The 27,274-nt window shown below is 41.5% G+C and overlaps 1 protein-coding gene across 2 annotated transcripts in view; it reads right to left on the reverse strand.

Moving 5' to 3' along the window:
- LOC119956306 (kinesin-like protein KIF18A) overlaps positions 1-27,274 on the reverse strand; it is a 94,445-nt gene that overhangs the window by 13,542 nt on the left and 53,629 nt on the right. For both annotated transcript variants that reach the window (XM_038783395.1, XM_038783394.1), the window contains exons 10-13: positions 21,768-21,930; positions 18,709-18,873; positions 17,461-17,582; positions 14,294-14,541 (exon numbers count right to left, since the gene is read on the reverse strand). In XM_038783395.1, coding sequence (XP_038639323.1) covers positions 14,294-14,541; positions 17,461-17,582; positions 18,709-18,873; positions 21,768-21,930 — 698 coding nt within the window. The remainder of the gene's footprint in view (positions 1-14,293; positions 14,542-17,460; positions 17,583-18,708; positions 18,874-21,767; positions 21,931-27,274) is intronic.

Below are 27,274 nucleotides of genomic sequence, written 5' to 3' on the forward strand. Positions count from 1 at the left end.
AGCATTTTCTGTCCACCTCCAACAACCCTCAGGAAGGTGCTGCTGACAAACCATTTTCTTAAATACAACAGTGCGCTTCCTGGTGTTATGCAGAATCATTCTGACTGGAATGCCCCAAAATCAAGGTAGTAATGCATATTTCTCTCGACAGAAAAGTATGCAAGTGAACGGGTTTGCGCTTAGCTGTGAAACCCATAACCGTCCAAAATCTTTTCCAAGGTTGAATATTTTCTAGGCACATAAATGAGGGATGAGTGAGGAACTGGAGAGTTGCCTGCACCAATGGGTCTTCAACCTTGTGGGATTTGGCTCCTTCTGGAGAAGGAATTGAAAAAAATTGCCAAAATTTATATTTAGCTCATGGTTATTTTGTCACCCTGGTTGATTTTGTGGTATTACTTGAAATCCTGGGAGTCTGCTAACAAACCATATGAGGTCATTCCGTAACTACTAATGCTCGAGGATACTTGTGGTTGTACAGGCTAGTTTGCTGGCAAAATACAAAAATACTTTCAGGCTATTGTTCACAAGGCTGAACTCTGCCTTCTGCACAATACATCCGGTTAAAGCTGCATAAAGACTTTTAGTAACGATGCTTGTGGTTGCCTTGAAGTGGCGATAATAGAATTCTCTAGCACTGCAGTCACAAAATACCAACCCTAATTTTGAATATCTAATAATGTATTGAGATCTTAAAATGTTATTACCAACCATGACATCTGGGACAGGATCTGTGTGACTGTTGATGAAACCAATTTAGCAGCAGATGATGTGACTTTCTTGTTTCTGCAGCTATGAATCAGGAAACAGGAGAGGGGAACTCGGGAAACTTACAATCACTAAAAAAGTGCGACTGAGCAAAAGGGAGTGTAAAAGGGAAACCATGCTTAACCAATTGGCGGTCTTTGAAGAAGTAACGTGCTCGGGATAAAGGGGAATGATGGCAGATTTACTTAAGATTCCCAGAAGGCATTTTAGGAAGTGCCACAGCAAAGGTTATTGTGGAAAATAAGTGCTCAAGGTGTAGGGGGTAACACATTGGCACACAGATGATTGGTTAGCTAACAGGAAACAATATGCATAAATGGGCCTTTTTCTGGTTGGCAAGGTGTAACAAGTTGTGTGCCACAGGGATCAGTGCTGGGGCCTCAGCGTTTTACTATTTATGAAATGACTTGGACGCAGGAATCGATGGTATGGTTGCTAAATTTTCTGATGACATGGAGATAGGTAGGAAAGTAAATTATGAAGAGGATATAGGGAAGTTATAAAGGAATATAGATAGGTTGAGTTGGCAAAGATCTGGCAAATGGGAGCATGTTGGAAATTATCCATTTTGGCAGGAAGAGTGATAAAAAAAAAATCTGAACTGAGGTCCTATGGTGCAGTGGGTAGCATCCTCTCTTGGAGCCAGAGACTCTGGGCTCAAGTCCGACTCCAGGACTTGATGGCCAAAGAAGGTGCATTCATAATGCAGCTAACAGATTGAGTATCAACCTGCAAAATCAACCTTCCAACACATGCCAATGGTAAGGGTGCCTAAGAGTAGGGAGACACATGGGTCAGCAATGCCGGATGCAGAGTGGCACCCCTCCAGCTGGCAGCAGGCTAGAAACCGGCTTCAGAAAAACACCATTGCAACAGATGAAAGTCTATATGCAGGAAAAGAAACATTATCTGAATGGTGAGAGATTGCAGAGCTCTGAGATACAAAGAGACCTAGGTGTTCTCGTGCAGGAATCGCAAAAAGTATGCAGATACATCAAGTAATTAGGAAAGCTAATAGACTATTAACATTTATCGCAAGGGAAATAGAATATAAAAGTAGTTACACAGAGCACTGGTGAGATTGCATCTTGAGTTCTGTGCAGTATTGGTCTCCTTATTTAAGGAAGGATTAAACCCATTGAAAGGAGTTCAAAGAAAGTTTACAATGCGAACACCGGGAATAGGCAGGCTGCCTTATGGAGAAGCATTGGACAGGCTAGGCTTGTATCCACTGGGTTCACTATTCAAACATAAGGGTTGTCCATTCAGGCGGTGGAAGCAGAGTCATTGAATATTTTCCAAGCAGGGGGAGTTAAGCAAGGTGTGAAAGGTCATCAGGGATAGGTGGGAATAGGCAGTCAAGGTTACTTTCAGATTAGCCAGGATCTTATTGCAGGGCAAGCTTGAGTGTCCAAATGGCATATTCCTGCTCCCAATTCATTTGCATGTTCATAAATAGAACCCAATAGCAACTCATTCACAATGAAGCAGCACTACTCCACTGATATAACTACAGGGAGAAAGAATGTTGCGGAGGAAAAGTAAAGTGCCTAAAATATGCACTTTATGTCATTAATGGCAGAGGTCGATTTGTTGTAGAGGAATCCAGTCAGTTGTACTGGACCGCTCTATCCCTGCAGATATATTTCCTTCACCTGCCCATCCAATTTTCCTTTTGAAATCTCTGATCATCACCTTAGTGGGCAGCAATTTCCAGGTCATTACCATGTGTATTTAAAAACAGTTCTGCAACACATTCCTGCTAGATCTCTTGCTCAAAATCTTAAAACTTGTGTTCCTTAGTCCTGATGTTAGCAGCTAATGGGAACAGTTTTTCTTCTAAACCCATCATAACCGTGTACATTTTTACCAAATCTTTCCTTAATCTCCTATGTTCCTAGAACAAACCCAGTTTTTCCAACCTAACCCCTGCAACTAACTAAAATCCCTAATCCCTGGAACCACTGGTAAAGATATATCAAGGGCTCTCACTCATATCGTTCCTAGAGTGCAGTGAGCAGAACTGGACGCAATAACCAGAGCTTTATAAATGTTCAGCATAACTCTCCTGCTTTTGTACTTGAAACCCTGTGGAAGTGGTCAAGAGCTGCCATAATGGTAAAATATCATATAGCCTACCAGTCATCCAGAAATATTGATCTTGATGCACAATTATGCTACAACCGCATTCTCACTCATGTTTTTACAGAATCTTTGAGGGAGATACAGTCCAGTAAGGGTGCCCATCTTATTGTATAGGGAGTGTTTCTAACCAACCACCTGGGCTTAAAACTGATGTTCATAGAATTTACAGTGCAGGAGGCCATTCGGCCCATCGAGTCTGCACCGGCCCTTGGAAAGAGCAGCCCACACCTCCACCCTAACCCAGTAACCCCACCAAACTTTTTTTGGACACCAAGGGCAATTTAGCGTGACCAATCCACCTAACCTTCACAAGTTTGAACCGTGGGAGGAAACCGGAGCACCTGGAGAAAACCCACGCAGACACGGGGAGAAAGTGCAGATGGACCCTGGAGCTATGAAGCAATTGTAATAACCATTGTGCTATCATGGCAGATTTTCTGCCACAAGCAGGTTAGCACTGCAGCCTCTCAGCTGGGTTCAATTCTGGCCTTGGGTGACTGTGTGGAGTTTGCACTTCCTCTCCGTGCCTGTGGGTGCTTCCTCCGGTTGCTCCGTTTCCTCCCAGTCCAAAGATGTGCACGTTAAGTGGGGTTATTGGGTTACGGGGATAGGGTGCTCTATCAAGGGGATGGGAACAGACTCTATGGGCCTCCTTCTGCAATGTAGGAATTCTGTAATTCTGTGACGGAGATTAAGTTAATGGTGGCAAATCTGCAACACCAGTTTTATCATGGTTAGCAAGCTGAAAAACACATCAACAATGCGTTGTAATACTAGCAGCAAAATACAGTCACACTAAAAATGGAATTTAGTATCTGCTTCCCTGCTCCCACAGGGCTTTCTGCAAGTTTGAAATTGTTGCATGATATGTTCATTCCTCTCCCTTCTTTCTGGGCCGCTTAGCTACTTGGAGCCCACCTGGTATTGGAGAACTCCTGTATAGATTTTAAATCCATCGGTAGAACTACAAGTGCCACAGGTAACAGGAATAACACAGGCTTAAGAACAGAAAGGGTCAACTTGATGAATATATTATTGAAAAAAGGTTGTGTGTTAAACCAAACTTTAACTCAGTTACTGAACCGTTATGGTCTTAACATGTTGTGTACTTCTCATTTCCTTCACAGATTGCACGCTATTTTCAACTGAAGTCACAATTCCTTTTACAAAGACACCTTTTAACACAAAGACATATTGCAGGATAAACTGAGCAACAGCCATGATACAGAAGTAGCACCCTCACCCAAGTCAGCAGATTGAGAGATCTTGGTTCTCTCAAGAGACAATATTGAGTGCTGCGCTGTCAGAGGTGCACCATCCAAATCAGAGATTTGTCTCCTCAGTAGATGTAAAAGATTCCACAACTACTATTTTGAAGAGCAGGCGAATTCTCCCCAGTATCCTTGCTAATATTTAACGCTCAACCAACATCACTAAACCGAGTATCTGATCATTATTACAGTAAGAAGTCTTACAACAGCAGGTTAAAGTCCAACAGGTTTATTTTAAACACGAGCTTTCGGAGCACTGCTCCTTCCTCAGGTGAATGGAGAGGTATGTTCCAGAAACATTTATATAGACAAAGTCAGAGATGCCAGACAATGCTTGGAATGCGAGCATTTGCGGGTAATCAAATCATTACAGATCCAGAGATAGGGGGTGATCCCAGGTTAAAGAGGTGTGAATTGTCTCAAGCCAGGACAGTTGGTAGGCTTTTGCAAGCCCAGGCCAGATGGTGGGGGGATGAATGTAATGCGACATGAATCTAAGATCCCGGTTGAGGCCGCACTCATGGGTGCGGAACTTAGCTATAAGTTTTTGCTCGGCAATTCGCACCAAGCCTTCGACTACGATGCTCTTTCTCACTATCCTCATCACTATCATCCAACTGTACGTTTCCCTTTACGTCTGCCAATTTTAACTGACTGCCATGTTTCATGGCCATTTTCTGAAGTTCAAACTCTCTCTATCTTTTTCCCTGATCTGTATCTCCCTTTCTCTTTCTTTTGTTCTGCTAGGGCTATTCTTTCTTTTCTTCTTTCTTCTCTCTCCCCTTTTCTTTTTGCTCGCTCTCTCTCTCGTTCTTTTTCCTCTCTTTCATATTCAAGCTGCTTTAATTCTTTCTCATGTTCAAGTTGCTTAATCTGCAACTGGATCTTTGCCATTTCTAATGCAGTCAGACTGTATCTCAGGCAACTTTAAATGCTTAGCCGCCGCCTTAATTACTTCATCTTTTTGTATTTTGTCAGGTAATGCTTTTGCCAAATCTAACAGTCTGCTTTTAGTCTCTGTCCGTAAGGTACTGCGAGTGACCGTCTCCACCCCCAAAAACTTCTGAGCCTCTGAAAGAGCCATTATCCACAACACGCTCCCCACTTAAACTACAATACCACACCTGAAAAGCAACCACAATATGCTCACCCCTCACTGTCTTTAAGTTCACAAAGCCAATCCAATAGATAGACTTTTATCCCAGACGAGCCGCCAATTTGTTATGGGCCAGGGTTTAGAGAGCCCCAAAGTGTTTCATGGAATTCACCTGACCCATAACTTTTAAAAGATTGTGGTACGGGGAGCACACGGCCCACTCTACAGGTGTATTACAGCAGAAATGGAAATGTTTTTTAAAGCAAAACAATGTTTATTTATGAACTCAAGTTAACCTTTTTAAGACATACAGTGAACATCTTAGCAACCATCAATTCAAATACAACCCCCAAAAATACAAGACTAAGTAATCCTTAATAACTTCCCAAACAACATCGAGACAAAATAAACACCTTTCAACAGAAGCACATTAGGTTTACATTCACTACTGAGAACATTTATAATTCTGAATTCACCAAATGATCAAGAGATAGTCTTTTCATGGCAGAGAGATCAACAGTAGACCTGCTCTGTCTGGCTTCAGCTCCAACACTGAAAATGAAACTAAAAGACACCCTGCAGCAAACAGCGTAAAACAAAAGTAAAAAGCTGACAAGACAACCCAGATCCACCCACACTCTGACATCACTGATAAACACCCATATGCCAATCATTCATCAAAAACAGACATGACCCCAGAACTCCAGTTAATACAGAATTTTGGTTCGTAGTGTGCCAGATAACAAACATCTTACTGTACATTGTTGTTTGAGGAATTTAGCTGTGTGCAAACTGGCTGCCATGTTTCCTATTAACACTGCTGCAAAGCACTTTGAAATGTCCTGAAGTCATGGAAGGTCCTCTATAAATGCCAAGTTTCAGTTTCTTTCTATAGAGAGGGAGCAACCAGACATTCAGATTGTGCACGGACCAACTGCAGGTGTGTTCGCAGACATCTTAAACCTCTCTCTACTCTGTTCCGATGTTCCCACCTGCTTCAAGATAATCACCATCATACTGGTGCCAAAGAACCACGCAATGTGCCTCAATGACTACCATCCGGTGGCCTTGACATCTATCATTATGAAGTGCTCAAAGAGGTGGTCATGAGACACATCAACTCCATACTCCAGAATGCCTTGATCCACTGCAATTCACATACTACCACAAACGGTCCCGCAGCAGACTGTATCGCCCTGGCCCTACACTCATCCCTAGAGCACCGCGACAACAATAACTCCTATGCCTGACTCCTATTCCGCCTTCAACACCATAATCCCAGTCAAGCCCATATCAAAACTCTCTCTCTCTGCAACTGGAGTCACGATTCCCTGACCCATAGACCACAATCAGCAAGGATAAATAACACCTCCTCCACGATAATCCTCAATACTGGGCCCCGCAAGGTTGCATACTTAGCCACCTACTATACGCCTGATACACACACGACTGCGTGGCAAAATTTGGCTCCAGCTCCAACTCCACCTACAGGTTTGCTGATGACACGACCCGTAGTGGGTTGGATCTCGAACAACAAAGAGTCAGAGTACAGGAGGGAGATAGAGAACCTGGTGTGGTGTAATGGCAACAATCTCTCCCTCAATGTCAGCAAAACTAAGGACTTCAGGAAGCAAAGTATCATACACACCCCTGTCTGCATCACTGGTGCGGAGGTGGAGATGGTTGGCAGCTTCAAATTCCTAAGTTGCACATCACAAACAATCGGTCCTGTTCAACCCACGTCGACGCTATGACCAAGAAAGCACAATAACGCCTATACCTCCTCATTCGGCATGCCCACATTGACTTTGACCAGTTTTTACAGATGCACCATAGAAAGCACCAACTGGCTGCATCAGATCCTGGTATGGCAACTGCTCAGCCCAAGACCGTAAGAAACTACAGAGACCCGTGAACACAGCCCAGTCCATCACGCGAAGCCACCTCCCATCCATTGACTCCATTGGGAAAGTGGGCAGCATCATCATAGACCCATCCCACCCGGGTTATCCTCTCTTCCATCAGGCAGGAGATAAGAAGTATGAGAACACGCACTAAGAGATTTAAAAATAGCTTCTTCCTCGCTGTTACCAGACTCGAGTGACCTTTTTATGGGCTGAACACATCATCCCTACTGAGTAGTACTACACTATGTCAGCATCACCCAATGTCTGTGTCTATGTATTTACATTGTGGATTTATCGTATGTCCTAGGTTTTTTTCATGTATGGAATGATCTGTCTGGACTGTATGCAGAACAATACTTCGTCATCTGCACCTTCTTTATCTATTTCTAAGAAACACAATGTCATCATGCATTTCGGAACAAAACACCAAAGTGAACATTATAACCCTACATTAAGGGTCTTGCAGTTTTATGTGATTACATGCTTCTGGAAAAAATGATAATTTTTTGCAATTCACTTTCTTTAAATGAAATTCTCAAATAGAGTTATTTCTGTATTTATAAACAGTGTTTTGTTCAAACACGGAGCTCTTAGTATCCCTGTCATTTGCCCCTGAACTGTAGTTAGCTTATAACACTTGTTTGTGAAATACATTCTACTGTAACAAAAGCATGGAAATATTTTTAAATTTACAGTTGGGGACAAGCCTATACAAATATTAGTACAGTGGACTTTTACGTCTCATGACCTCAGAATGTGCCAAAGCACTTTACAGCCAACAAAGAACTCAGATTTATAACTAGGAAACACAGCAGTGAACCTGAACCTCACAAGCTCCTTTAAACAACATATAATGACCAGATAATTAGTTTTAACAATGTTGGTTGGGGATAAAGACTAGCCAGGATACCAGGGAGAATTCACGGGCTTTTCTTCAAAATAGTGCCACAAGATCTTCACACCTATCTATCTGTCTGAGACAGGCAAGGCACAAATCACAACACCAAATGCCCCCAACTTCGCACGAATAGTAAACCTCACTGAGAAATAGCATTCGGCTATTGTGGGGAAAATGCCACACAGGCACTGAAAACAGATAGTCTTCTGGTGATACGGTTGATGCAAATTGTTAAAGCATACAAGGGAAGTTGACTTTGTAACTGATTATGCCATATCTGATCTGGAAGTTCTTGCTGTAAACAATCGGTGCTAACCCTAATAAATCTTTACATAAATCTGACAATCTTTTGGTGAAATGTGAGCTGAATGTGCTAAGAAGTGGCATGCATTCCCCACTGTGCGATTTCACAGATCAATTGTAGTTTTCTGTAGGGAGTTTGCATTAGTGGGAACTGGGCTGACACTGCCCAAGGTGGCTTTCATACAGGATGATTTACAGCTAAGGGGGGGATGTTACCCACAAATGTCTATGTTGGATTTAACCGTAAAGCAGAAAGTATCCACTGTGCTGGACTACCACAATGTAACTTCTATCAATATTAAATCTTTTCAATTTATAAAATAGAAAGTTGTATAAAAAGGTGTATTTTTAAACATGGCTCTTACCCCAACTGCTTGATTTGTTTTCTAATCTTAATTCTGAATGGTAGTGGAAACAACTTTTAGTGAGTAATAAGGCGGTAACTCAATCTTGTTTATCTGTTGGAACCTTAAATTTTTGCATCACTACTCACACTAACCACAGAGTATTCTCAGTGAGCATATTCTGAACACAGTGACACTGAGTCATTTCTGAAAGCCACTTGTGACAAATTTGTAAACAAAAAAGGAGACAGTGCATTTAACAGGAAGAAGCTTAACCAACTTTGCTGAAAAAGATTATTTAAAGTTTCTAAGGACAAAATATTAAACTTTACCCAAAGTAAAACATGTCTGATTTAAACATTATTATGATGCATTGACATTTGGACATAACTGCCGCATTACTCAAACCCACCGGTGACACACTGGCATATGAATCAATGCTGCATTATCCTGCAATGCCCAGTCTCTATTCTTAATGCATGAGGGTAGATGTCAATCTGCGGTATTACTGTGGAGGGTTTCAAATCACATTTTCACGTAACATTTCCAAGTTTAGTTTCCAGTTACAGTGCACCAACTAAGATTAGCTAACACACTGCAGACCCGATAATCAAATCAGGGGCCTTAGCCATCCCATATTGTAGATAATAAGGACAGAATTTGCTTAATGGGAATGGGTAGCTGCAGAGCTGCCAACCTTTTCCAACATAAATCAGTATTCCAGATACCAAAAATCAGTATTTTGGCAGTAAAATCATTATTTTCATTTCAAAGAAAAAATGCCCACCAATCTGCAGTACAGCTTTATGCCTTTAGAGCACAAATCAGTGGTAAATCACATTCGACCATGCGTGTAATGGTAAAGCAAAATCTTTGATTTTATGATTTTAAATATTCCAAATCTCCCTTGCAAGAAGATTAAACGACCTGTTGTTGCACACTGGGCGTCTTTAACATCATTGGCCAATCAACTCTTCTAAAACACGAATGGAAAGTGTAAATCACATGTTTTTACATTGACAGCGTCATGAGTGGGTGCTTTCAAATTGATTTTCAAACATTCAGTAAATCTAAGAATGATAAACGTGATCAAAACATTCACCTTTATACCACTCCCACTCACCTTGACTGGGTCCCATTGCAAATGGCTTTGGAATTGGGAGCACACACACACACACCAGGTGGTCAGAGAACGGCCCCCATTCAGCTCATGTGCTTGTTCCACACCCATCTTCGTGCCCATGCATGCACCCCTCTTTCCCCACGCCATTGTCTCCAGGGCAACCGACCGGCCTTGTTGACCCTGCACAGCCGGAGCGGCCGTTAACCCGTGAAAAGCGGATGAACGAGCCCCCTCCCCACAAAACCGATCAATCAGAATTAGACAGGAAATACTCTACCTCTCCTACAACACTTTGCTTATTAATTTTGATGATGGCTGTAATCACACGGCGCTATTTCCCCTCCTCCCCACTGGGTTGCTATAAATTTCCCCGATTCCGTATTTCAATATGGCAAATCGTATTCAGATCGATTTTCTGTACGAAATATGGAAAATCCGTACGAGTTGGCAGTTCTGCAGCTGGCACAATATTAAATCAGGTATTCATGTGCTATGCTTGTTCTTTTTCATTGGTCATGGAATACTTACTTGTATGAATACAAGTCAGATGATGCCTGGGCAAAACATTATCCTTGACAATTGACAGCCAAGACTAAACTGCCCGTTGAGCAAATAGATGCCAATAGTTTATGTGCAAGAATGCTATGAACATATATTATGCCATTGATGGGAGTTACTTGAACCCACAGCCTCATTTACCTTGCTGGTAAGCTGCTCGAGTTTTTGTGGCCTGATGGGCTTTCCAAAATGGCCTTCAGTATGGATGACTGGGGTATATTGGTCATTAAAAGCTGTAATGTCTTGATATGGTAAATGCGGCTAAATAAAGTGTCATGGCCTCAGTTGGGTCACATATTAATTGTGCAAATTTTAGCCTTACAAGCACACATGATGGTCAAGTTTAAAAAAAAAAAAGTCACTTCAGCTCTCCGAAAGTACACAACATTTTATCTTAATTGAAGCCCTATTTCCTGTAACATTAACTTGACAATGATGATTGCGGGCTACCTTAGCTTCAATTTGAAGTTTGCAATATTACATTACAGCAGCAGAGAAAAAGGCATCATATCTACATTACATTCCACAACAAAATTTTACTTACCTGCAAACTCACCACTTGGTAAGTGAAGAATGGCGTTTACAGCATGATTGAATATAAAAGCTTCAGTCAAATCTAGTTTAATTAACTTCATATCCAAACTCTTGACTGATAAATGGGGTTCAACAACACAGGGGAAAAGGAGGAAAGGAATTATCTACATCCCAAAGAGCCACTGATAAATAAGAAAAAAGGGAAATCCGAGACTTGGATCACACCAGGATTGTTGCGACTTAAGAAGTTCAATTATGCAAGCTCTCAAGAAATTAAAGTAACTGCTGACAGTAGCTTGGGAATATTTGGAAGGGAGAAATCAAAATTATGAACCAGGAAAACAAGCCCCAAAGCCTTGGCACCATTATTTGTTGAAAGTTCCCATATGTTGCTAAAGATCTAATTTAGACTATATACGTGGAGTTCGTTGTTGCAATTATATTACAGAAATGTCTACGCATTGTGCTCAATGCCTCTGATCCTCCAGCAAATAAAAGGAACGCTGATGGAAAAATCAGTAGGTGAATTTTGGCTAAGACTCCATTTCATTCTCCCATTAGGATTGAAAATGTGAACTATTTAAAATCTTTCTCTGCTACCAGTTGTCGATAAGACGATTTGTTCATAAGTAGGAATAAGCATAGTGTCAAGATATTAGCGTTTTATACGTGTAGAACTGATTTTGGAGAAAAGCAGAATGGAACAAAATGTGACTGCATTTTAACCTGTTTGGAATAAGTGACCGACTGCCAAGATAGAAAATTAACTAGCTATTTTTAAAAATATAACTACTGATTGGGGTAACAAAGGGATACAAAGAATCCTCAACCTCATGGAACGATTATTAGAAGATAATTAAATAAGTCACGGACGAATTGCCTTTTTGCTTGATCTAAATTAATCTCTCTTGCACATTGACTCTTCCATCGAGGAATGGTGAGTGCTGCAGAGGACACCATTTACTTTGATGCCAAATGTTGGGACTGAATTTAGAAATTACTGTTATTATAGTAATATTGAAAAGTTAACAGGATTTTGTGACGCAGATTTACTATTGCAACAGAAAAAACTTTTAAACGAGTAGCTGCTGAAATAGTAGGCAAAATAATGGCATAAGGAAAGAGATAAAGCATGTCTTGAGACAAATTATAATAATCACTTATTGTCACTTGTAGGCTTCAATTAAGTTACTGTGAAAAGCCCCTAGTCGCCACATACCGGTGCCTGTTTGGGGAGGCCGGTACGGGAATTGAACCCACGCCGCTGGCATTACAAGCCAGCTGTTTAGCCCACTGTGCTAAACCTGACCATTTAGAATTATACTCCTGGAATTGCACTCCCCGTGAATTTAGATCAGCAAGGGTGATTCAAAGTTTTAGAAACTAAATTTGTTGGTTGGGGACAGATCCTAAAATTAGAGTCAGACCATACAGGAGTGAAATTAGGAAACACTTCATGAAAAAGGGTGAAACAAGTAAATGGCAATGATAAAAAAAATAATTCTTCATTTAATTGTAGATTGAAAAAGGATATGGGGCAACAGTGAGTTATATGGGATTAGATCGCAGATCAGCCAGGCGCCAGGAAGGCTCGAGAGGTTGAACAGCCTTCTTCTGTGCTTATCTTCCCAAGCCAGCATATTCCATTTAAAAACAATGAGATCCAAAAGAATGAGCATAAATATGTGGGATGTTATTACTTTAGGTGTTGCAGCATTTTAAAGTTCATATTATAAAAATAATCTTTTGTCACAAATAGGCTTACATTACCACTGCAAGGAAGTAACTGTGAAAATCCTCTAGTCGCCACATTCCGGCGCCTGTTCGGATCTACAGAGGAGAATTCAGAATGTCCAATTCGCCTAACAGCACGTCTCTCGGGACTTGCGGGAGGAAACCGGAGCACCCAGAGGAAACCCGCGCAGACACATGGAGAACGTGCAGACAGTGACCCAAGCCCGGAATCAAACCTGGGACCATGGTGCTGTGAAGCGACAGTGCTAACCACTGTGCTACCATGTGCTGAGCAGTAAAAAGGCATTCAGATTAATTCAGAAAAAGTACTATAAATACTTTTGCTTTTGGTGTTAAATGGCCCAAAGAGCTTGAAGGAATTATTTTCAACATTGTCTTTTCTACATGAAGCCTTGATCATGAGCATGTAAAATGTAGGAATCATGGTGCAAACATCTGTTTTTGCTTTAAATGTTGCAATGTACTTAATTTAACAGCAGCAGTCAAATGGTTAAAATTTTTACCAGACAGTTCTCCTGCTATTGTAGGTACACAGCAAGTACAGGGTGGTGATTAAAATGTTTACACCACGTTTCTAAAAGATTGAGCAATCATTAGCTGCAGTTATGCTGCAAGTCTGCACACTACAAGCCATCTCGAATTGCAGTCGTTAACAACTCTCTCCTGCTGTCAAGTTGTGGATTTGAAAGAACTGGATTCTGCGCTAAATAATTACTTCAGCCTTGTTAATCCCTTAAAAACTGTACAAGACTACTTTGAAAGTAGTTCTTCTGTTTCACAGAGAACAGAAACGCCACTTTAAATGAGTTGCAATTAACACTTCAGGGCACCGTTAACCCTCACAAATTTGTCATACAGAAGGGAACCATTTGAAGGCGGAAATTTTGGAAGAAAGCCTCAACTGTGGTTAGTGGAAAATGTCACAAACAAGCCAAGCCATTTTCTGTCATGGCACACCACAATTCTGGTTGGTAATCCATAATTAACAGAAATTAGGAGATATGGATCTACCAAAGCACATGGAAAATTCATGTCTTGAAATATATTGGTTTCGTAAACGCAATTAAACTGATTTTCAGGTTTTAAAAAAAGTCAAGAATGTAAACATTTGTTGATTTTCACATGCTGATTTAATTTCAGTCATCAATTGAATCTAGGTTTATTCAATTTAATGTGGATTATGGCTATTGAGCAGTGCATTTACTCTTCTTAAATAAGTTTTTCAATGTCATCCTGAAGGGGTGAGGTGTTGAGGGAGAAGGGAGAAGGAGAAGGTACTTCCAAAAGAAAATTAACACCACATAAGTAACAGTGCTAAAGACATTTGAGCCAACTGTAAGTGATAAAAATTGGAAAGCACAGCATTAATGTTTGTTAAAAATGAAATGCACAAATTTACCTCTAAGAATCGATTTTCGAGTCAACTGGGGTTAATTTCAAATGAATAAAAGAAAGAATGGAATAAGTATTTTTTTTAATGGCATTATGTTTTGAGGAGAAATCATCCAATTATGTAATGGGTAAGGGGTACAATATGATTGGAGATGAGGCCACAGAACACAAAGTGAGGAGGAAAAAAACAGAGGCTTACCAGCAACTTCAACTAGGGTTTCAGGTACAAAATGTAGTTTAGAAAGTGTAGCAATAGCTATTATTTTCGATTGTTGATTTTCTTTACATTCGTCTGTGTTTATTTGATCAGCCCATAGGACAGCTTTCTCCCCCCGAACAAGGCGCTCCAGCTCATCGAATTGTGTTACTTCCTCTGTAGTTGCAAGATTAGCTTCTTGCAGAATGCCAAATTGCTTGCGTACCACTTGCAGCAGTGTGGTCACTAACCTGAAAACAATAAAAAAGAAGGGGGGCAATCTTTCAATTTCACTACTCAAATCCAGTGACAACCAACGTTTCACAACTCCCTCCCTCTCTTCCAAGGAGGCTAACATTTAGTCCTTGGAACAGTTTTTCCTGACCAAATTCTACCACTAATCTGCAAACTATTGCCAGTATTTTGGCACCCACCACTCACTCTCCACTTTCAGTAAGTAGTCACTAACCAGAGGCTATGTATGCGCTGGGTTGTTTAGAGATGAGTTGCTGGCACATTGATTTCCCTTTCCTGTTATGGTCCCTTTGGTTTTGTCCTTGTATTGCCCTTTCCTTCAGCCTGTTTTTCTCATCAGCAATATTCACTCCTATCGAAGGGGTCACATACAGAATGTGAACAAGTCCATTCTCTCCATTGATGCTGCCTAATCTGTTGATTGTTTCCAGCATCATCTGTTTGCCTTTCAAAATTCCAGCACCTATTGTATTTTTCACTTTACACTCAGGTTGTTGTGCATTAGAGCTTATTTTAATTTAACCATCAAGGATAGGCTTTCAGGAAAGGAGTCAAAATGACTTGGGCATTACCTGATATATATCCTGGCAATAAAAATACTGAAAATACAAAGCATGACAATTAGCATCCGAAAAGCTAAAGAATTATGACATTTTGGGTCATATGGAATAAATCAGTGCCAAATTTCAAAAAGGTAATAGGAATCCCTTTTGGAAGCAGTACTTTCTGCTTCCTTACGAGGCATTGCAGTTCAGAGCTGGACCCTGTAGTTGTGAACTAATTGGGTTAGTGTTTGTTTGCACTATTGCAGTTTGATTTTGCTGCAGAAGACCAGTCACCTTTTGTCAAGGAGTGCTGGGGCATGGGCTGTTCCCTCAACAGGGCGATGGCCAAGTTGGACCGTTACAAGTGACTCAATAAAGGAAATGCCAGCCGGAAGAATGATATTGGCAACCATAAAGTTTGGGAGTGGAGCTTTGTAACCTAAAATAGAGTATACTCTACAGCAGATAAATTGTACATGGTTTTCTTGCCTCAGCAGCATATTCAAAGCATACTGGAGCTTTTTATATTACTCATTTCCTAAGCAACACCGTTATGGGGCAAATGCCAAGCGCCTTTAAAGCGATCAAAAGCTGCTGTAACGATGAATTATAATGTAACATGCTGTGAAACAAAAGGCTATTAAGGAGATGAAATGGCATTCATAGGTTACATTATTCTGCAAGAGTATGCAATTAAATAAGACTAGCCCCAAGATGTCATTCCAGATAATAAAACCTGTCAGCAATCATGGACAAATCGGTTTCTCTGGACTGAAATCAATGAAGTTTTAAAACGAGCCCATGTGTCTATCGGAGATCTGGAAAGAGCATGGTTTGGAGTTCGTGGCAAGGATTTACAATGGGCACTGGCAGCAGTTACCAGAGATCTTACACCAAGGGATTACCACAACATGGATAAATCTAAATGAGAATCACATTAAAGCACATTCATTGCCGACTCAGACTCCTCCGGATTATGGCGTGAGATTACTGGTATCAGATCAGGGGAAGCAGTATTTGTCAGTTCTTGAAGCTGTGATTAGGGTTACGGTGCTCGTATACACCTGTTAGGTCCAGGTGAAGAATCCTCATTTCCTTCCACTAATACTGAGGAAAGCAGATGGCCCCATCCCTTTGGTAGAAACAAATTCATCCCTGAAGAAACATTCAATCCCTTAATCTAAATACAAATCAAAATTGAGTAAATATTCAAAGCGAAAGTGATTTGTAAGACACCAATCACAAAATATGTTGTCAATAGAGTCAAGCCAGCAACTCTTTGCGTTACATTGCTGCCTAGCACAGAACATTCTAGTTTGAGTTATGGGGGAAATCAAGTCCTGAATTGTGTCATGTGAGAGTACCTTTAAGAAATGGGTGTTTATAAATGAGTGTGTATATAAATATCTGTAGTGAGAGTACCTTTAAGAAATGGGTGTTTACTACTGCAGTGACATCAGAGGGTGGGTGGAGCTGGGCTGTCTGTCAGCTTTTAAACTTCGTTTTAGGCTGTTTGCTGCAGGGTGTGTTTTAGTTTCATTTTCAGTGTTGGAGATGAAGCCAGACCAAGCAGGTGTACTGCTGTTCTCTCTGCCATCAAAAGACTATCTCTTAATTATTTGGTGAATTCAGAATTCTAAATATTTTCAGTAGTGACTTTAACTTGATGTGCTTCTGATAAAAGGTTTTCTTTATAAGTTGTATGGATGTTAAAACGGAAAGCTTAAAGGTTTACTTAGTGTTGTAGTCTTTGGGGGTTGTATTTGAATTAATGGTTGCTAAGATGTTCACTGTACATTTTAAAAAGGTTAACTTGAGTTCATAGAAAAAAGTGTTTTGCTTCAAAAAATACTTTTCCATTTGTGCTGTACCACACCTGTAGAGTGGGACGTGTGCTCCCCATACCACAATCTATTAAAAGCTGTGGGTCAGGTGAACTGCATGATACACTTTGGGGTTCTCTAAACCCTGGCCTATAACAATTGGAGTTACGTTAATATTAATTTCAGGTAAATTTCTCCATTTAGCATATCATTTACTTTTACAATTTTCTACCAATCTCTTCTAAATGCAATTCTAGCTCTGCAGGTGACTGGTGTACTCTACTTGCGCTTTGAGAAAGTCTGGACAGTGAGAGTAGGCAGATTTTTCAACTTGGTCATGCTCAACCTTGTCCTCACTCAACACAAATATACCTCAAAAGGAGGCAGAACCCTGGCTGATTCCCTTCCCATCCGCCAAACGTCCAAGCTCTTGTGAACCAAACAGCAGCCTAATTACCCATCTAGAACGGGGAATTAAGCCTGGAACTATCCCATCTGTACGAATTAGTACACCTCACGTAATGGCCATCTACTGATTCATTCTTACTTTTCTGACTGCTGACGGTCTCGTTCCTGGAGCATCAGCAGGTGGGTCATGCAATGGTTTTGTTGCTTGTAGCTGCTCAATTCAGTCTCCAATAGAAGTTTCTGTAAACTCAATTTCACGACCTGTTCAGCAATACATTTTGAAATATATTAATGCAATTGTTAAGGAACCCTTCACTTTCTACACAAATGGATCAACCTACTAGTGAGAGTTACTTCCTCAAGAATGAAGGCAAACATTTGGTAGAAGAGTCAGAGTTTTACAGCACAGGAAGAGGTTGTTTGGCCCACTGTGTCTGTGCCGGCCATCAAACACCTATTTATTCTAATCCCATTTTACAGCACTTGGTCCGTAGCCTTGTATGCTATGGTGTCTCAAGTGCTCATCTAAATACTTCTTAAATATTGAGGGTTCCCACCTCTACCACCTTTTCAGACAGTGAGTTCCAGATTTCCATCACCCACTGGGAGAAGATCTTCCCTCAAAACCCCTCTAAATCTCATGTTCCTTACCACCATCTATCATCACTTGTAATTTTCAAAAGAGCACAATCTTCAAGAAAAAAAGTATTTGACTAAACAGTCACTTTTAGTGGAAGTGACAAGTGGCTTTTGCAATTACATCAAATAGTGGTGTTGAAATAACTTTGATCATTTATGGTGTCTCTTTATTCCAATAAGTTTACCAAAAATCAGATTTCAGAAAACTATGCCACTTTCTTTAAAAAACAAATCTGCTGTACCTTGTTGTCTGCCAGTGAGTTATTACGTTTCCTAATGCAAGCAGTGAGTGGTTTATGTTTCCTCCCTCCCTAAACTGTACTCCTCGGACCTTTGTTGCACTGGCACGCTCTGATCCAGCCAAGTCAATCAAGCACATCCTAGCAATCCGCAAGTTCTTGCTAATACTGGCATTAGGATGTGGTTGCTTTACATATACAAAGTACTTTTGTTTCTACTGGATTCTCCATTCAGCGATACAGGAGAAACCTAAACTCATGCAGCACCAGCAAGAGGCAAGGCTAAGTGGCGAACAGTCCTAGGATTCAACTTGAAAGGGCACACTGTATTTTTGAGCTTTGGTCTGCCCCCATAGTGTACACTTTCTTCCAAAGTTAATACTGATGTCAACTTTACTCATTTTAAGGTAAAGCAAGAGAAAGGAATAAGAAACAATTATTAACATTTGTTTAAATCAAGTGTCCAGAAGGGACAGGCACATTCCAGCAGACGTTAGCCTCTCCCTTACCTGATGCAATGGTCGACTTTTGCCATCTGAACTTATTTTAGATCCCAGCTCGGAGAGGAGGTTTCCATTCTCTTTCAGCCTTTCTTCGACTTGCTGCATCTGTTCCAGTACGTGGTTGCGTCGCCGATTGAAAGCTGCCTGGCTACGTTCAAACTTAGTGGAGGCCTGGCCATGTAGACAAACCAGAATTACGGTAATGTACAATTGATTCATTCACAAACTCGGAAGTGGCAATCTTAGTCTCAAAAAAGCCAAATCATTAAAATTGCATTGTACTTTCTATTACTTTGAAAGGAGTAACAGCTTTATTTGTAAACTCAGTTTGAGATATTCTTCACATCTGCCAAATGCACAAAAATAAAAAAAACTTGCATTTATATTGCATCTTTCAAAATAATTGGTATTTACACAGCTCCTTTAAATATAACAAACTGCCCCAAGACTCTTCACAGAAGCATTATCAAACAAAATTTAACAACCAGACACAAAGGGAAATGAGGGCAGGTGACCAAAAGCTTGGTCAAAGATCTAGGTTTTAAGGAATGTTTTGGAAAGAGGTAAATGAGGTAGAGAAGCAGAGAGCGCTTTAGGGAAGGAAGTGCAGAATGTAAGCTTTTGCAGCCGGAGCGATCAAAATCACAGATAGCCGTGAGTTAGGAGTAGGGTTGGAGAGATTACATAGATAGGAAGGGGAGAGAGGCATCCCTAATTTAGGTCTCTTGGCCATTTTAAAGCAAGAATGAGCGTTTTTTTTTAGATTGAGGCTTGACTTAACCAACAGCCAATGGAGGTCATTTAAGGGGCATCTTGACAAATACATGAGTATGATGGGAATAGATGGATACGGACCCAGAAAGTGTAGAAGGTTTTAGTTTAGACAGGCAGCATGGTCGGCACAGGCTTGGAGGGCCGAAGGGTCTGTTTCTGTGCTGTACTTTTCTTTGTTTGTCAGTGAGCACCAGGTGATTAGTTGTAATTTTAAAAATAAATTTAGAGTACCCAATTATTTTTTTTTTCCTAATTAAGGGGCAATTTAGCATGGTCAATCCACCTAACCTGCACATCTGCACACGCAGACACGGGGAGAATGTGCAAACTCCACACGGACAGTGACCCAAGGCCAAGATTCGAACCTGGGTCCTCAGCGCTGTAGTCCCTGTGCTACCCACGGTGCCACGTGTGTCACCCTGGTTATTATTGTATTTGGCACACCACACCAACGAATGTTTGAATGAACAAAGTTTTTGGAGTGTAGAATTTGGGAAGCTGGCTAGGATTGCATGGGAATATTCAGATCTAGAAGTTAGAAAGCCAGATGAGCTGAGGCGCAGTGGAGTCAGGTGACATAATGGAGGTTGAAATAAGTAGCCTTATTGATGGGGTGGATATAGAGTTGGAAGCTCATCTTTCATGTCAATGACGACACCAAGGTTCCAATCAATCCGGTTCAGTTTCAAATAGTTGACAGAGTGAGATAGATTCAGCAACTAGGGAAATGAGTTTGTAGCAGATATGTGGCAGTTCCTGGATGAGTTGGAGTATCCCAGGATGGATGAGGAGTTGGTGCAAGGTTTGGGGACCTCTATTGATTGAGGGAGGTGATGGAGAGTATGGGGGTGATGCAGGCAGGGAAGGCCCAGGCCCAGATGTGCTCCCAGTGGTGTTTGATAAATGTTTTGTTGGTGATGAGGGCATACAATGAGGCTAGGGAGAGGGGGAATTCCCCCTATACTAATTGCAGACATCCATCTCTCTGATACTGATAGTGTTCGGAGCAGTGTGGATCATACCGTTCGATATTGTTGCTGAATGTGGACGCTAAGTTGTTGACAAAGGTATTGGCTTCACGAATCGAGGTGTGTGTTCCAGGGGTGATAGGTGAGGACCAAATGGGGTTTGTGAAAGGGAGACCGTTGTCGGCAAATGTGAGGAAGTTGCTTAACGTGATCATGATGCCCCGGGAGGGGCAGGAAGTGGCAGTGGCGATGGACGTGGAGAAGGCTTTCGGCCGGTGGAGTGGGAATATCTGCGGGAGGTGCTGGGCCAGTTTGGGTTGACGCAGGACTGGTCACAAATGGGCGGATGAACTGGGATGAGTTCAGAATATTTGGGACTGCACTGTGGGACAAGGCAGGGGTGCCCACTCTCCCCATTGATTCTTGCCTTGGTTATAGAGCCATTGGCAATGGAGTTTAGAGTGTGGAGGGATTGGAAGGGTTTGAGAGGTGGGTGGGGGGGGCATTGAGCACAGGGTTGTGTTGTACATGGGCGACCTGTTATAGATTTCGGACCCATTGGGGCATTGGCAGTATTATGGGGATTTGTATGGATGGGGAAAACCTGCGGGTCAAGAGGATTTTTTTTGGAGCGGGGGCGAGTGGGGGGTTTGGCACTGCCAAATATAATGAATTACTACAGAGCGGCTAATATCACTATGGTCAGGAAATGGGTAGTGGGGCAGGCGTCGATATAGGAGTGGATGGAGGTAGTTTCTTGGAGGGGAACAAGTGTTGACAGCACCTCTGCCATTCACGCCGGCCAGGTACGCCGTGGGCCCAGTGGATGCAGCATTTGAGGCTGGAGGATGCCACGGCGTGGGCACCCATCTGCGATAATCCTAGATTTGCACTGAGGGGGGCTGAATGTGAGGTTTTTGGGGTGGCAGCAGCAGGGATTGAGCAATTTGAGGACCTTTTCGTAGGAGGCAGCTTTGCAAAATTAGAGGACTTCTAAAGGAATACGAGCTGCCCGTCAGCAAAGGTGTGTGTGTGTGTGGGGGGAAAAGAGTTAAGGGGAAGGGGTGTGGGTGTTGGTTTATTTATTATGTTGGACAATTTCACTCCTGCTTTTATTCTGTTTGTTGTTTGTTTATACAAATGCCTGAATAAAATATTTAAAAATATAAATGCTGAGTATCAAAGACTGGAAAAGGTTATTACACTTTATTATTACATCCCTGCAAAGGTATCCCAGGAAAACGTTGTCCCAATCTGCTCAATTAACTAGCACCCTGGCATCCAATAAGAATGAGGTCTTCAATTTAAAGTGAAAAGTCTTACCTGTTCTAATCGTTGTTCTGAACACAGTATTTTAATCCGCTCTTGGTCCCGTAATCGAAATAATGTTTTGAGCTCAATTTCTTTAGCATTCGCTTCCAAGTCAAAATAGTTCTTCTGATTTACTTCGCAATCAGCAAAAACTTGCTGCAAAGACCTCACTAAGCTGGGCATTGAGAAAAGAGAAGAGAAGAATGATTTGAGGCGGTTGTCAGAATGGCGAATCTGCCAGCAACGTATACAAAAAACGAAGTGATGAATTTTTGGTTTTGTAAACTCTTAAGATGCAAACGTTGATTTAGTTGAGGGATAAAGAAAAGCAAAGTGACCATGCTTTGGTTTTATCTTTGTCTCAAACTCCGCTAATAAAGTTTAAATGCAAGTTGTAATTTTTTTTTGGGTCACAGGCAGCACTCAAAGAGAACAAAGAAACTATTTGCAATTAACTGCAAACATCTCAAGTAACACTTTTTTTTGAGCATGTGGACAATTTGAAGAATGTAGGTCCTTAAAAGGGACCTGCAAATGCCACGCAATTTAGAGGAGACATTGATATCAAAGTTGATTATACAGATAGGTCTTGGTTATAATTTAGGATTTATTCTGCAATTGTGTAATAGTGTTAACCAAAATTTAGAAGGACAAGTCAGTAAATAGGTCTGGATGTTAAGGCGCTAAATAATCAATGAAATCCGACGCAAACCATTGTCTTTTGGGCATTGACCCATTGCACAAAACTAACCATAATTTATTATTTGCCAGTGATACTCAGAAATGAGTGCTGGGGCCTCAAGCTATTTACAAACTGTATCACCGATTGAGACAAAGAGCATTATATATTGAAGTTTGATGATACCAAGCTGCGTGGAAAGGCAATTTGTGGGGCAGTCACAGAAAGAATGTAAAGAAATAATAGACAGGTAAAGTGAATAGGCAACAAGATGGTAGATGGGGCATTATGTAGGGAAGTGTGAAGTTATTCATTTTGGTCAAAAGAATAGAAAAGCAGAATATTTAAAAGGTATGAAACTTCTGGGCAGCATGGTGGTGCAGTGGTTAGCATTGCTGCCTCACGGCACCGAGGTCCCAGGCTCGATCCTGGCAGTACGATTTGCTAAATTGGTCCCTGGGATTGGATAAGGAGCTAAGTAAAATTGGCTATGTTCTGTGGGACATCAGAAGAATGGAGGCACAATTTTATTGAACCATGCAAAATTCTGAAGGGGCTGGATAGCGTAGATGACGAGATTGTTTTTGCTGTTTTGGAGAGTCTAAAACACATGGTACGATCTCAGGATCAGGGGACAATCATTTAGGACTGAATGATGAGAAATTATTTCATTCAAAGAGCTGTGAATCTTTGGAATTATCTACCCAAGAGGGCTGTGGGTGCTCCATCAGTAAAGATATTCAAAGCTGAATGACAGATTTCTGGTGTCTCACGAATTAAGTAAAATGGGCCGCAGGCGGGAAATTGGAGCCCAAGATCCGCCATGATCATATTGAATGGCGGAGCAGGTTCAATGGGCCATAGTGTCTACTCCTGCTCCCATTTAGTGTGTTCTGGTGTGTTTATTTCTGCAATAGATGGCTGAACTAGAGCCATCTCATTTAGGACCATTATACCCATGTTAAAATGTCAAATAGATTGAACTAACCGTAGGATTTTCTCATTGAAACATAGAAAATTCAAAAGGTAGATGCTGGGAGAATTTCACTTGGCTGGAGAGTCTAGGACTAGGGGTCACAAGTCGCTGCATGAGAATTGAAAGGTCTTCGACCTGAAACGTTAACACGGTTTCTCTCGCCACAGATGTTTCCAGACTTAAGTATTTCCAGCTTGTTTTAAAAAAAAATTTGATGGGTCTGATAAATTTTTTTCCCCCTGTGATGGTAGTTCAGATGATTCCAATCACGATTCACGGGCATTATAACTGGGGGGCGGGAAGCGATCAAGTTAATGTACAAAACCCACCTTGCCCCAAGATACAAGCTGCATGCACTACCTTAGCTGGACCATTGGAGAATATACTTTTCCACAACAAGAATTTATTTCATGTCACTTTTGAACGCATTCTGAAAAAAAAACTTTGTCCACTTGGGTGGCATTGACCATGCTAAAATTGCCCCTCAAGTGTCCAAGGAAGTATAGAGTTCGCTTTCAGAGTGTCAGCGCAGCCTCGATGGGCTGAATGCCCTCCTTCTGCACTGTAGGAATTCAAAGATTCTATACTGATCCTAAAGTGGTGCCTCACAGAACAGCTACTGGAGGTACTAAAAGGAGAGGCAAGGAGTACGTTCCAAACGATAAAGAAAGAACTTGAATCTATATTCACATCCTCAGAACAGACCAAAGTCTGTATAAATAATAAATTATTTTTGAAGTGCAGCAAGTTTGCATTCTGCAAGGTACCAGTTAATAAGGTAAATAACCTGTTAATCTTTTGTTAGTAATCTTGGATGAGGGATACACACTGTGTTAAGAACAACACAAGTAGTTCCTAACCATCTTTGAATAAAGCCATGAGATAATTAATGTCCAACTGAATTGACAGACTAATATTTTGGCTTAACGAAGCCCCCAAAACTTCCAAGTGTGCAGCATTCCTCTTCCACACAGGCGTGACAACTGGAAGACTTTAGGAATATTGGATTACAAGTATTGGGAAATTCTGATCATCCTTACATGGCTATTATAAGCATGTCAAAGCAGGAGGTGGAGATGATTGACAGTTTCAAATTCCTAGGTGTCCACATCAGCTGGTTTAATTTACCTGGATGATTACTAAATGATTGGTGTCTGTAGACAGGTGAATGACCCCTCAGTTAAATAGCTGAACATTTACTGTTGAAATTTGCACATGAGGAAAATTAAAGCAGTAGCTGTAGGAGAACAAATCACACTATTTCAATGTATAATACTGGCTTTTTCCAAAGCAAAATCATAATTATGGAACAGCATGCTTTAAATCTGAAAAGATATGCTGCAAATGGAATTCTTGCTTTAGTTTTTCATCAACAGCAAAACCTGCAGCTTAAATCATGTATTTGAAGTACAGACAGCATGAAGAACATGAATTATCAGTCATTAGGCACTGGAGGATTCAACTGTTAAATTGCTTTCAAAGACTATTAGCACAATTTCAAAAACCAGGACTCAAGTCAACATTCTCAGTTTGTCCCCAGATGACATGTCGATTGTAGTTATGTTAAAAAGCAGAGCACCAACGAGAGAATTATCTCAGCTGCACAAATTCTCCAACACCTCCTCAGGCTATGTACTGAAGTGATATTGAATGCAGCCAGGGAGATGTCTGCAGTCATTTTCACCTGTCTATGTACAGTCCATTCGGGGCTTCCGATGTGATTTCCAAAAATTAATCACCTGAACATTTTGCAGGAGAAATAACTTCTTCACCTGGGCAATCTACTGAAACATTCTTTACATTTTGCAGACAAAGAGTGCAGTCACCTTTAGCACACAACGGCTCATTCAGCAACCAGAGTGTTAATACAGAGGAAGTCAACATTTGTCATGGGGGGGAATGGAACTGTACCCGATAGGAGAAGATAAAAGCAATTGAGGAAGCACCTCAATTGAATTTTTTTTTGGGAAGGGCGAAATACAGAAAAATGTATTCTTAATCTTTCTACAATGTTGGCACCCCTACACACACTCAAGAAGCACCAGAGGTGGTATTGGAGAGAGCAATCAGAAAGAGGCCTTTGAACAGGTTAAACTACTATTGCAGTCATCCAGTCTTAGTTCCATTTTGACCACTCGAAAGGGATCATTCTTACCTGTAACTCCTTATTAAATTGGAGTAGTTTTATCGCATAAAATGAAAGATGGTGCAGAAAGGCCCATCACTCTGACCAATGCTGAAATAGCTTATTCGCTCAAAAAGAGAGGGACTAGCCATGGTGAAAAAGTTCCACCAATGTGCTTATGGACAGCATTTCATAGGATTACTGACCACAAACTCCAGTCAGGTTGATTTAGAGAGGATAAGGCCATCCCTTCCATAGCTTCAGGTAGGGTCCAACTCTGGGCTAGCAGCCCGAGGATACTTTTCAGCATAGGCTGGGCACACACATCAAACCTGGATATAAGCCACTTTCCCCAACCAGAAAATATACCGCCCTCCACCAGTACCACAGGAAATTGCTCTTGCTCTAAAAACTTTTTCGATACATTACCAATGTCTGGGCACGACAGATCAAATTGTGGGCCCTGAAGGTCCCCGAAGCTTATGATCTGCAGTGGCTGGCAAGCTGGTAACAGGTCTGAGCAATTAAGACCGTTTCAAATAAGAAAAGACAAATTAAGTTGCGAAGGAGGCATATTATTATGGGGGGGGGGGGCAAGGTGGTGGTTCCCACTCCTGCTAGAAAGTTATTATTACAAGAATTATACATGCGCTCACGCTGGGGTGACAAAGATGAAGATGCTCGCACGTTGCTACGTGTGATAGCCTGGGATGGATACAGACAAATGCAGCAAAAATTGCCCAGTAAGAAGTCTTACAACAACAGGTTAAAGTCCAACAGGTTTGTTTCAAACACGAGCTTTCGGAGCACTGTGGCTCTAATGCAACCTTCCATGGGTGTGACTACATATCAAATTTCCAAGGGGAGAGTTCTCGGAGAGTCTTGTGACCCGTTCAGTCAATTGGACCAAAACACAGGTTTTCCTGGCCAGTTTTGAAGTTTGGAATCATGGGATACATCAGCCTTTATGTGAACATAGAACATAGAATTTACAGTGCAGAAGGAGGCCATTCGGCCCATCGAGTCTGCACCGGCTCTTTGAAAGAGCACCCTACCCAAGTTCAACACCTCCACCCTATCCCAATAACCCCACCCAACACTAAGGGCAATTTTGGACACTAAGGGCAATTTATCATGGCCAATCCACCTAACCTGCACATCTTTGGACTGTGGGAGGAAACCGGAGCACCCGGAGGAAACCCACGCACACACGGGGAGGATGTGCAGACTCCGCACAGATAGTGACCCAAGCCGGAATCGAACCTGGGACCCTGGAGCTGTGAAGCCATTGTGCTATCCACAATGCTACCGTGCTGCCCCTCTCTGTAAACAGTTACTTACCTTGATAAGTGGTCGGTGGTCGCCAGTCTTACAGGTTACCACAGGTCAAAACGAGGGTGTCAAACTGTCAGAACCAACAGCCTCCACAAATGGGCAAACGAGGACAGAAAAGTTTATCCCTCTGTTCCCATTACAGCGTCAACAATTCTCCCTCCCACCATCTCTCATGCTGTTTGCAATCTTGTCTTAAAAACATTCAACTGAAAGGACCTTCTGAATTAAGAACACAGGGACCATAGTAGCTTCAGGAATTGTGGTCCTGGGAATCAAGACTAGACGGGCTGTTGTTTGAGATTCTGACAGTTTCCCTGCAAAAATTACCTTGTCCAATACACTTTGTAGAAATATGGGGTGGTGGGGGGGTGTCAGAGGAAACACATCTAATGTCCTCTGTTCTC

The sequence above is a fragment of the Scyliorhinus canicula genome, chromosome 23 (assembly GCF_902713615.1).
Source record: "Scyliorhinus canicula chromosome 23, sScyCan1.1, whole genome shotgun sequence".
Classification (NCBI taxonomy): Eukaryota; Metazoa; Chordata; class Chondrichthyes; order Carcharhiniformes; family Scyliorhinidae; genus Scyliorhinus; species Scyliorhinus canicula.